The sequence below is a fragment of the Cervus elaphus genome, chromosome 12 (assembly GCF_910594005.1).
Source record: "Cervus elaphus chromosome 12, mCerEla1.1, whole genome shotgun sequence".
Taxonomy (NCBI): Eukaryota; Metazoa; Chordata; class Mammalia; order Artiodactyla; family Cervidae; genus Cervus; species Cervus elaphus.
Genome location: NC_057826.1, coordinates 88,838,314 through 88,850,552, shown reverse-complemented (window position 1 = coordinate 88,850,552; position 12,239 = coordinate 88,838,314). Strand labels below are relative to the sequence as shown.

The following is a 12,239-nucleotide window of genomic DNA, read 5'->3' as shown; positions in this document are numbered from 1 at the left end:
AGAATAAAATTAGCAGAAAAAAAAGGAAAAATTTTAATGGGATTTATAATAAAGAATCTAGAAGAGGAGACTAGTGTAAAGATTATATTATTTTATATAAACATTATAAAGGAATAGGAGAAGTATGTGGTGGCTTAACAACCTAGAGAGATTGTTCAGAACAAAGAAGAGTGCTTAGTGATGCTAAAAGGAGAGGGCAGAACTACAGCACGGGGTGGTCCGAATCACCTCATCTGCCTTAGGGGTCAACTGCCCTTTGTAACCACATCTCACAAAACTTCGAGAGCAGGCAACTTGCTTCATGTCTTCACAGAGTTGGGAAGTGTTCAAGAAGCCCAGCTGAAATGCTTGAATGATGGAGAAGTTACTGTGCCCAGAGACAAAGGAAACAAAGAGGAAAGGCCAAAATGATAATGACCATCAAACTCCTGAAACCAAGCCAGGCAGTCTGATGACTGTGGAGTTATTGTAATAGAGAAGGCACACAAATCACATGAAGATACAGTGAGACTTAGAGAAAGGAAAGAGTCAAATGCTACCTGTTGACAGGGAGAGAAAATGGATTATGAAGAAAAAGGTGAACATTGCTGACCAGTGTGTAAGTGGGGGTATCCAACTGTGTCCTCACCAGTCTTTTGGGCTATTTTATTAGTGTAAGAAGGACTTTCTTAACAGTTAATTTTGCTTGGATCCCCAAGGTTAAATCTTCAACCCTAACCTCTCCCCTCTACTCCAGGCTCTTATTATCCCTGTTAATGTCTCCACTTGGAGGTCTAACTGGCTTGTGGATCTTAGGAGGTCCAGGTTAACTTTCCAGTATTCAAACCTCCATCCCCAAACCTGCTCTCGTATGATCTTCCCAGCCTCAGAATATGGCAATTCCATTGGGGGTGGAGGTAGATAAAGAACTGCAGTTGCTCTTGACCACTGTCTTTCACTCCCTGCTCCTCCCCTCTCCCCAACATCATGCCAACTCCAGCAGCAAACTCCCTTGGTTCCCACTTCAGACTCTATCAGCATCTGACTGCTGCTACCATCTAGCACCAAGCTATGTCATCCCTCCCCTGGATCACCTCCCACTAGTCTCCTTACTTCCACCTATGACCTCCTCTCATCTTTTCTTAACTTACAATGTGCATTAGATTCTGTCCCTCTAGTGCCCGGCCATCTGCCATGATGACCCCAGAAACCTTTCATGATCTGGTACAGGGCCATCTCTGATGAATGACTTTATCTCTTGCACCTTCCCCTCACGCCACTGGGGTCCAGCCACAGTGGATGTCTCCTCGCTCCTTAGACAAGCCAGCGCAGCCCTGCCTCAGGCTCTTCCCAACTTCCTTCGTCTCCCTCATACCTTACAATGAAACCCTTTCCCGGCCCTGCTCGCCCCAACTCTCACACCCACAGCACGCTCTCCACCATTGAACCTATTACTTATTTGCTTGATTAGACTTATTAGCTACCCCGTCTCCTCTCCAGGAGAATATACACTCCACAGAGCAGGGCATTGTTGCATTCACTGCCTACTGTCAAGTGCCTGGCAAGCAATAGGTGCTTAAAGAATATCGATGCCAGGACTGCCAACTGTCAGAGGACAACTTGATGCAGCAATGATGACTGAGTGGTTGCTACCTGTTGCTCCAGCCTCTGCTGGTGCTCCCGAGACAACTTCTGTAGACACACCAAATAATGCCATGACTATACTCTTGGTGCCTGGCACAGAGTTAGCACTCCAAAAATTTTGAATCAATGGTCAATGCAAGCACTTAGATGAAGATTAGAAAAGGACCAAGTGGTAGGATGAAGTGCATCGATACAGAAGCAAGAAGGTTATCAGGTTAGAAGAGGTGGCTGGGCTCAGACGTGGGATGAGCGCTAGGGGAAAACAAAAGCCAACAGCAACGTGAATTTTTAAATCTAGAAAGTCTAGAAAATGGGTCTTCATTAGAAACACCTGACTGTACCATCTGTTTTTTGTGATTTCAGTTTTGATATAGAACTGACACTTCAAACCACAAAAATTGGCCTAGAAAGTGTTAAAAACAAGATGAAAGACTTAAAATGAAGTCACTAATGCTAAGCCCCATGTCGCCAAACCAACGCCACAGAGTATCAGCTCTCCCAGAAACAGAATCTTAAACCAGCCAATCAGAAATCTCCTATTCAGCACTAATTAGACAGTCTAGTTAACTAGTTAGGTAGTCTGACTGGTAGGACCTGCCATCCCCTATAGGAAAGTTACCTCATAATAACTAAACTGCTTTTCTGCTTAATGTAACTTCCTTGTCTCTGCTCCCTTTTGCCTATAAAAGTCCTTTTATTTTGTATAGCTCCTCAGAGCTCCTTTCTACTTGCTAGATTGGAGAGTGCTAAATTTGAATCAATTTTCACACAAACATTTTTAAATGCCCTAGCTTATCTTTTAACAAAAGAACAAAACATATCACTTTACAGGTATAAAAACTGACGTCAGACTAGTCAAGTCATATGCCTTAAGATTCAAAGATGGTAAAGAATCCGCCTGCAATGCAGGAGACCCAGGTTCAATCCCTGGGTCAGGAAGCTCCCCTGGAAAAGGGAATGGCAACCCACTCCAGTATTCTTGCCTGGAGAATCCCATGGACAGAGGAGCCTGGTGGGCTACAGTCCACGTGATCACAAACAGTCAGCCACAACTGAGCAACTGAGCACGCACACGTGCCTCAAGTAAAACAGCCAGATAGTCAGGGACATTAAAATCTGCTGCCTGGCATCCAGGCCCATGGCCTTTTCTCTTCTACCGCCTTTGAGATTATCCCTTTCCCAAGATCTTTACAAAAGGAGAAAAAAGAAAAGGGAAGAAAAACTTTGGTTGTTCCATCCATGAAGAGAGATACAAGTATTATATTTTCTAGACTAACCTTGAAAGCAAGAATCTCCATTAAAAAAAAACAACCCTAAATTAAATGAATTTACATAAAAATAACAATATTTGTACATTTCCTAGCTTAATCTTAATTTTAGGCAGATCAAGAAACCACGAGCATGTGGACAAAAGGGATTTTGTTGGGATACTGGCCCCACAGACAGTACAACAGCAACATCAGTTGCTGCAAAGCTCTTAAGCCATTCCTATTAGGTGGCTTCTGGAAAGTTTTTAAAGTGATCAAACTCTTCCAAAATGCCTGTTAAAACTTGGCATCGATAATCAGTCCTAGAAAATGGCTTCAGAATCAATCAAAACATTAAAAGTCTGAATAAAGCAGCACAAGCATTCTTAAGAGAAGATACTATTTAATGGGCAAATCTGGCCCTCAGAATCAAAGATATTAATATTTTACTACCAAGTTCCTAACTTGAAATTTGTGAAAATCTTAGAAAAAATTGGGGGTGACATATTACATTTTGTCTTATAAAAAATTCAGAGTGAAAGTACATTAAGAATCAATGGAAAGTGTGTGATATTTCATCAATTAAAATGCATTTCTAACTTACTGTGCACATTTCTTCTGTACAGCTGAGAAAACAGGGTCACATGAAACTATAGTCACCCGTTAGACTTACCTTCAGGAAAACTTTGCAGCCTCAAAACAAGATCTAGTAGAAACCACAAACATACTAGGTTTCCGGGATGACTCAAAATGTAGGACAGCATGCAATAATAAACTTGTATTTTGGACTTCCCTGGTGGTACAGTGGATAAGAATCTGCCAGAGCAGGGGACACGGGTTCAATCCCTGGTCTGGGAAGATGCCACCTGCCGCAGAACAGCTAAAGCCCATGCACCACACTGCTGAGCCCGTGCTCCCTAGAGCCTGAGCTCCACAACAAGAGAAGCCCGGGCACCACAATGAAGAGCAGCCCCTGCTCACCGCAACCAGAGAAAAGCCTGAGCAGCAGGGAAGACCCAGCACAACCAAAAATGAATACACTGAAAAAAAAATTCATATATGAGCACAATTCAGACCTAGAAATCTGCATTTTCATAGTGATTAAGACTTGGAAAATACCAAAATACGACCGTAGTGCTACTTGGAAGATGATCTGATGTGCTGTAAACATTTTTAACATTGGCATTTGGGTGCATACTCTAGTATTTACCAAATAATAAAATGACTAACAGTATCTTTTCATTCATGCATCTCATGATTTGATCTTCAGAAAACAAAACAAAACCCAAACAGAACAACTACCAAGCTGCAGAATATAATCAGAATGAAAAGTGTTTTGAGACAATGTGGACAGTATATTTTATGTTATCCAAAATTTAAAAAATAAATTCACATGCATATAGAACTTTCAGATTTCCCCTACCCCAAAACAGTATAAAATAACATGATGCCTACAAAATCTACAAAATAACAAGAGCCTTACTAGATACAGCAGGCAGTTATTTTCACTCATACTTTATAAAGTCAGACAGAACAGTTAAATCAGACAGAACTCTGCCCTGAGTAACAAAGTCGACTTGGCCTTAGCACTGAAGAAGCCGGACCCTTGTCTAGTCATTTCCTCAATGTAGCTCAGCAAGGATTAAAACGAGCCGCTAATAGTTTGGCATTTGCCACACATCTTGGGACGTGAATCCTATTTTTAAGGCACTTAGAGTCTAATTTTTAAAAGTCAGGATGGCTTTCTAAGTGAGCACAACAAAAAATCCTATGAAGGGGCCCTTCCTCTCTTAGGCAGTTGAGAAGCAACAAAATTATTTTTAAAGAGGAAAGAACTAGTCCATCAAATAGTCTCTGCTGAAAGTGAACTTTCCACTCCAAACTACTTTTTTCTTTTTAATCTGCCAAGGATGGGGACCTAAGATAAAGCTCGCTCAACGTTTTTAGCCAGTGACACAGCGCAGAGCTGGGCTGTGAGGCGTCAGCAGGGGGGTTGCCCGTGGCTAAGTCTCAGAGTCCAAACGAGAGGGTGTGGGGGAAAAGGGAGAAAAAAGTAAAAAGAACTGACGTGGGAAAAAGAAAGGTAGGAATGAGAGAAAATCAGTATGGGAGAGGAGTAAAGCAAGAGGCTCAAAAAGCAGAGGGAAGGGAGAGAACCTGCAAAAATCAGTTTTGGTGTAAGCAGGCTGCTAAGCCCTGGCAATCCCACTCAGGGGAGGGCCTCTGTCGACACTGGGCACTTTCTCCGAGCCAGAGAGTGAGTTCCCGTGGAAGCTTTCCGCAAAGGCACATACCAGTTCTTGTTCCATTTATGTGCAAACTCCACAAGCAAGAGGAGCTGGATGACTATGAAGAGGAAGCCTCCAACAGCTCCCACATAGCGCCAGGCTGCAAAAGAAGACCATTTTGAAAGCAGATGAGATGACGGTCCCAAGTGTCTAACTCAAAAAAGTAATAACTATGGTTAATTCTTACCTCAGACTCCCTGTACTGCTAACACACTGAATTCCCATACAATTGTACAAGATGGGTACTACTATTATACCCACTTTACAGATGAGAAAAACAGAGTCTACATAAGCTGACCAGGCCCTGCAGCCCGTAAAGGATGTGGCTGGGATGTGAGCACAGGCAGCCTGGCACCACAGCATCCTAGCTTCACCTCCATGCTATAAATAAATGCCAGATACCCTAACAGGTGCAGTTAATTCATAAAAGCAACAACAACACCCCCCCCCCCCATTTAAAAGTAAAATCACATATTGCCAGAAAAAGCAAGGATTTGAATTTTACTGGGGAGAGACCCATCAAGGTTCAGTGAAGAAATGAGGTTCAAACTAGGGTTCTACTTCCAGCTCAGCCACAAAGCAGCTCGAACCTTGTATGAGCACCTCACATCTCTGGTTATCTATAAAACAACTGAGCTGAGCTAGTGGACTAACTGCTAGGTCCCATCCATTCTAAGTATATTATTCTAATATATACAAGGACCTCTGTGGGGACTAGAAAACTAGTTACCAGTATTTTAGGTAAAAAGACAACTTGGATACAACTTCCTTAAGGAATGCATAAAAGCGGTGTGACTCTAAGAAACTCGCTGGACCTGGCATGTGGCTATTTGAGGACCTATGGCTATTCCTCATTCACAATGTGAATACTTTCACTATCTTAATTAGGAAAGTGAATCCACTGGGTTTGAACAGTTCTTTGAACCTCTGAAATGCAGGCTTTATTTTTCCCCTCCCTAGCTCAAATAAAGAAGGACCCCCTTGTTTCACTTATGATTGAATGCTTCATATTAAGTATTTCTGGTAGATTCCGTCAGTAAGGACATACAACTGAATTGAATATAATTGACTGAATAGCGGTCAGTGTTACACAGTTTCACACCAGTCAGGTTTAGACATAGCCTAGAGGACCCCACTGTCTTAGACGCAGCTATATCTTAGACACAGCCTTTCTTAGCCCACTATCGCTACAGCAGATTTAAAACTGCTAACAAACCCTGGGTTTGCGGGCAGGGCAGAAAGAACAGGGTCTCCCTGGTCACGCTGCTGACTTGCTAAACTAGTTTTCAAACAAGTTTTCCAAGTGCCTCATTTTCCCTTCAGGCCAATAACCTTAACTTCAATTCTTCAGCCAGCAGAGTAACTATAGGTTCAGTCACCCATCCGGGGAGGTGGGGGTTGGGTGGGGGGTTGTTGAGGGGGAGACAGGAAGTAGAGAGGATGAATGAGGTGTGGGCAGGTGAGGCAGGGTTTTTTATTAAAGCTACAAGAAAGTTAGTAACCTACAATATCAAAGGCACCCTGGACTATGCTTTGGAACAATTTTACAAAGTGGGTAAAAACACAATAAGTAGATACCCCCAACCCTCCATTCCTACCATTCAGAAAGGTCTCCTGATCTGGAATGAAGAAGGCTCCTGAGCACATGGCCCCCAACAGCAGGAGTTTAAAGAGCCAAAAGCTGGAGGGAAAAAAAAACAAAACCAGAGGAAATGTATTCAAATGATATTCAAGGAAGGACAAAAGCCCTCTTAGAAGGTACGTGTGTCGATCCGTGATTCTGTTCACTTCAAATGGAGGGGAAGAAATTAAGTGACTGGGGACTGCCTCCTCCCATAATTAGACAGACTCAATGTTTGGCCTCTGATTGTGCAAAACCATTTTGTTGCAGGGTGGAAATGACCTGGGGGAAGGTCTTGGTACAGAAAATAAGCTCTTATCTCCACTGCGTTTCTCATTATGGCATCAGGTGTTACAAACAGGAATTCAGTTCTTAGTCTACTGTGTGGGGAAAAGTGTAATTTTCTCAAATCACTGTCAACAATTTCAACTAGAGGAAAGCTGTCAGAGGGTGTGACGAGTAGATGCCCTGGAATGCTGCTCTGAGTCCAGGGAAAGGAGAAATGATCCCCACGAAGACTCACCCATTGTGAATGTAGGCTCTACAGCTTTTACTGTTGTTGACGTTCAAGGTCAGGAGGCAGAAGAGGAAGAAGAAACAGGCCATTCCAAAACAGACTCTGTATACTGCAGAATACCCCACCAGCTTCTCACAGGTGTCACCAGCTTTAATGCCTTTACAGATATCTTCAAAATAAGGGATCTGAAGAAAAAGAGAAAAAGTCTCTGTTAAAACTACGTAAAGAGTTGGTGCGGTTCTTTCAGCCTGCAAGTCAAAATTCAATGTGAAATTAATTACCGAGAGAAATTAAGACTGAGAAGAATGTCTCTCTTCCAAAGACCTTTTCCTTAATTTTCTCTGAATCCTTTTTAGAGATATAGCGCTCATAATGTACCACTCAGCCTTCACTTACCCCTAATGAATTCTGAAATCCAGCATCAGAATTTTTAAAAATTATACTTATAATACACGGGTATTTTTTCTTAAAATGTGTAAATATAGAGATTAAGTGCACATATGACATTATTTACATAGGATAAGCTCCTAACCTAGAAATGAAATCAATGGGTCAGGTAGTAGCTATATTTTAAAATTTCAAGCAATAAAGTCAAATCACTCTTTCAAAGGCTGCGTTTATATCCCAGTAGCAATACTTGAGACTGCTCACATTCCCAGCCTGAGCACCACATTTAAGGGCTAAAAACCACTATCTTGTTTCAATGTCCATAGACCTCATTACTAGTAAGGTTCACGTCTTTCTTTAAATTTAATATATTGTTCTATGAATTGGTGGTTAATAGGATTTTTACTTGATCCACTGGAGTTCTTTATTTATGGGCCCTAATCTGATAAATGTCAACAATCGTTTAGTCCAGTATAATTAGAAGGTTTTATATAAAACCCACTGACATTATCAGAATAATTAAAAACTTACATTATGAGAACAAGCAGCATATTTCTATTAATGTCAGAAAAAAAAGATTTAATGTTAAAAAAAAAGAGAAACTTGCTTCTTACCAGCATCAAAGCTGAACACTCTTCAGAACAGAAAATAATTTGAAAAATCACATTATAGCCTTTACTCACAAAACAAAAACTAAAACCAGGGGAAAATAGGACAAAACACTACAGGTAAAACTGAAGCATGATAATTTCATTTCTTCTACAGAAAAGATCCTAAAGAAACAGTAACAATGAGGTTATTAAAATATCTATCTGAGACCTAAGATCCCAAAAGTCACCTGGTGCAGCCAAAAAAATAAAAATTCAATAAGTTTAAAATAAAAGATTTCCATAAATGGAAGGAAGACTAAATGTAATTGAAGTTCATCTTCCTTCCTGAGGATTCTCTCCCTCAGAAAAGATCTGCAATCATTACTATTAAATATGATTTTTTTAAAAAAAATTAATGTCTTAGGCAAAAATGCATTGCTACTGAGATCCTGTTATAATAGTTTCACTTTCATGCATAGCTATAAAAGATTTCATAAAGAAATACCAAACATTTTGTGGTCTGCAAGTTCCTATAACTCCAATGTTTTTAGATCACAGCAAGATATAAATCCACAAAGAGAGACATTACTATTATTTTTGACTAAGCCAGGTAAAATATTAAGCCAGATAAAACACAGATTGTCTAGTTAAATTTAAATGTTGTATAAATAACAACTAGTTTTTAATATAACAATACTTGGGGATATACTTATACTAAATATTGCATGGGGGGCATACTTATACCAAAAAAAGTATTCCTTGGCAAGAGATAAAGCTCAAAAAAAGGCATGATCTTGGTGGGAAGGGCCAGGTATATGCCATGCCAAGAAGACTGGCTCCCATACTGTAAGGAAGGGGAAACAGCTATTTAAGCTGGAATGACTTTGGCTGCAAAGTGAAGAACATGTGACAAAAGGGACAAGTTTGAGGCAGAAGGATTAGAAGGCCACTGAATTAACAGTCCAGATAACAGTTGAAGAAGGTAAACTAGTAGCAGAAAAAATACAAAGTCTATGGGTAGAAGTCATAGTTGGCAGGACTGAAAGATGGGGGAGGGTTCTCTTCTGCCTTTTTAAAGTATTTAGGGTAGAGAGGGAATAGGGTTAAAGGAAAAAAGGAAAGTGAAGTCGCTCAGTCGTGTCTGACTGTTTGTGACCCCATGGACTGCAGCCTCCCAGGCTCCTCTGTCCATGGAATTTTCCAGGCAAGAGTCCTGGAGTGGGTTGCCATTTCCTTCTCCAGGGGATCTTCCCGACTCAGGGATTGAATCCGGGTCTCCCACATTGCAGGCGGACGCTTTACCCTCTAAGCCATTAGGGAAGCCCTAGGAACTGAAAAGAGCTCTGGGAGTTTGTTTTTAACATACAGGGTTGGAAGCACCCTGGAGCATTCCAGTGAGAAGGGGGGGTATGTAAAGGGCTTGAAAACAGTGATTAAGATACAGGATGCGCCCCCACCAGGTCATGAGAGACCTCAGCAAGGGCTTTCTGAAGGAGTCTGAATTTTTAGCTATTTCACAGTGAGTGAGCAAATTCACATGGTTAAAATCTTCATCTATTGAAGTCATGGGGGACCCCATACAAGTGAATGTTTCAGAGCCTGTAGCAGGAAACAAAAGCTGCACCCTATGAGTGGTACTGGGAATAAGGAGGTAATGTTGCTTTAAATCTGTATAAGGAGGCACCATGCCTCCACCTTATTTGTTTTATTCATGTGGGATTTACTGCTCTATAATATCCATTCCACTCTTCCCCCACCTTCTCTGTTTCCTCTGTCAGCAAAGCTAATCCCTTTTGCACAGCGCCTCCACACTCCTGCCATAACACATGCATGTCAGCGTTCCTTTAATCTGCCCAGTCCATCTTTCCCAGGCAGGCTCTTCTCCACCTCCCTACCCACACCCAATTCTCTCTTCTCCTCAGATCAGTTCAAGAATGCTCCTGCCAGCAGACTTGAGCACCTACCCTGTCATCCCCCGCAAACTCCCCTCCCCCAAACCCTTACTTACCGCCAGAGGCCCTTAGGCTCATCAAAGGGTGAGTATGCGGCATTGCATATCTCATCCACAACAAAAGTAGGCAAACAACCCCCTGCTCTAAACACTAAGACCTGCCTTATGCTCTGTGGGTGACTCAAGTCGTCTAGCCTTCAGCATGTGGTGAATATTTTTAGGTAAAGAACCTCCGAGTAGAACAGGCTGGCGGGATTTAGTAACGGGAATTTGCTCTGATTAAATATTTGCTGTTCTGAGCTCCATCCCAGTTTTAGAAAAAGAAAACATAGATCACACACAGATTCCACACTGTGGGATGGGGGGGGCGGGCCTGCGAAGGATGTTGCCTCTTATGTCTGACTCTGGGCATCCAGGGACACTGCACCTGTAGTTGGTTCTGTACAGACCCGAGGGCAAGGAGTATCCTCCCAACCACTGAGCAACCAAGCTCAAAGTCACAAGTATCAGTGAGAATGAAGAGCTCATGTGGACTTCCAGCCCTAACTCCACTAATAACCTGGGAAAATTACACACCCTAGCTGAGCCTCAGTTTCCCTATCTGTACAATGAAATAATACTGCCTTCCACCTCATGAAGCTGCTCTGAGAATGAAATCAGTGAATCCTTGTAAAAAGGGCTCATCACAGTTCTTGATCCATGGTAGCCATTAAGCAAACATACTTAATTCTAAGTTATTATCTATTTTACAATAATGGGGAGGGAGTCAGGCACATTACCTGAACCCCTGATTGGCTGATGCATTCTGACTTAAACAAGAGGGGAGATAAACATCTTAGAACTCAGTAGACACGCTATTCACTTTACCAAAGGATTCACAGTGAAAGATACAGTTGAACTTCCGTGTAACTGCCAGTTCTCCACCTATGGATTTAACTAACCACACAAAGAAATAAAAAAAAAAATTTTTTTTTTCCCCAGAAAGTTTCAAAACACAAAAGTTGAATTTGCCATGTATCTGGAACTGTTTACATAGTATTAGACATTTTAAGTAATCTAGCAATGATTTAAAGTATTTAAGAGGATGTGCCTAAGTTATATGCAAGTCCATTTTATATAAGGGACTTGAGCTCATCGGTGGATTTTGATATCCAAGAGGGTCCTGGGACCAACCCCCAGAGGATACCAAGGAACAACCGTACTGGCAACTTTCAATAAGGTGAACCTTTCCCTGGCACATCTATATAGGCATACCTCAGAGATACTGCGGGTTCGGTTCCAGACCACTGCAACAAAGAAAACAGCACAGTAAAGCAAGCCACATGAAGTTTTTGGTTTCCCAGGGCACATAAAAGTTAAGTTTACACTATACTGCAGTCTATCAAGTGCGCAATAGCATTATGTGTTTTGTTTTTTAAAAGCAGTGTTTAAAAATTTAATAATATAAGATTTAAAAATATTCTATTGCTAAAGAATACCAATCATCTAAGCCTTTGGTGAGTCATGGCAATAACATCAAAGATCACTGAACATGTAACAACAGTAATGAAAAAGTTTGAAATATCGCGAGAATTACCCAAGTGTGACCCAGAGCGAGCAAATGCCGTTCAGCAAGTGGCACGCTGATTCACCTGCTCGAGGCAGGGTTCCCGCAAACCCTCAGCTTGTAAATAACGCAGCGTCCGTGAAACGCAATAAGGTAAAGCGCAACCAAACAAGGTATGCCTGTCCAAGAACTGAGCTCTAAAAAACAGGACTCACTACGTGCCTTTCAGAGACCTAGTCACCACTCAAAAAATACACATATCTGAACTTCCACATCAGGGAAGACATTTCAAAACATCAATACAAGTATTAAGGCTACAGATGTTAGCTAGAAAATCCCCATGGCTTGTCTACTGAGGGGAGATGCTGGCTATGCCCTTAAAACAATTTCAGTCTCAGGCAAATAAATGTGAAGAAATAATGGCAGGGTTAGAAAGGCCTATAGGGCTAGTTGGCCAGGGACCCACATG

The 12,239-nt window shown here is 41.6% G+C and overlaps 1 protein-coding gene across 2 annotated transcripts in view; it reads right to left on the bottom strand.

The window, feature by feature from the left end:
* SERINC5 (serine incorporator 5) overlaps window positions 1-12,239 on the bottom strand; it is a 101,783-nt gene that overhangs the window by 23,139 nt on the left and 66,405 nt on the right. For both annotated transcript variants that reach the window (XM_043919936.1, XM_043919937.1), the window contains exons 3-5: window positions 7,303-7,481; window positions 6,757-6,839; window positions 5,165-5,258 (exon numbers count right to left, since the gene is read on the bottom strand). In XM_043919936.1, the coding sequence (XP_043775871.1) occupies window positions 5,165-5,258; window positions 6,757-6,839; window positions 7,303-7,481 (356 nt within the window). The remainder of the gene's footprint in view (window positions 1-5,164; window positions 5,259-6,756; window positions 6,840-7,302; window positions 7,482-12,239) is intronic.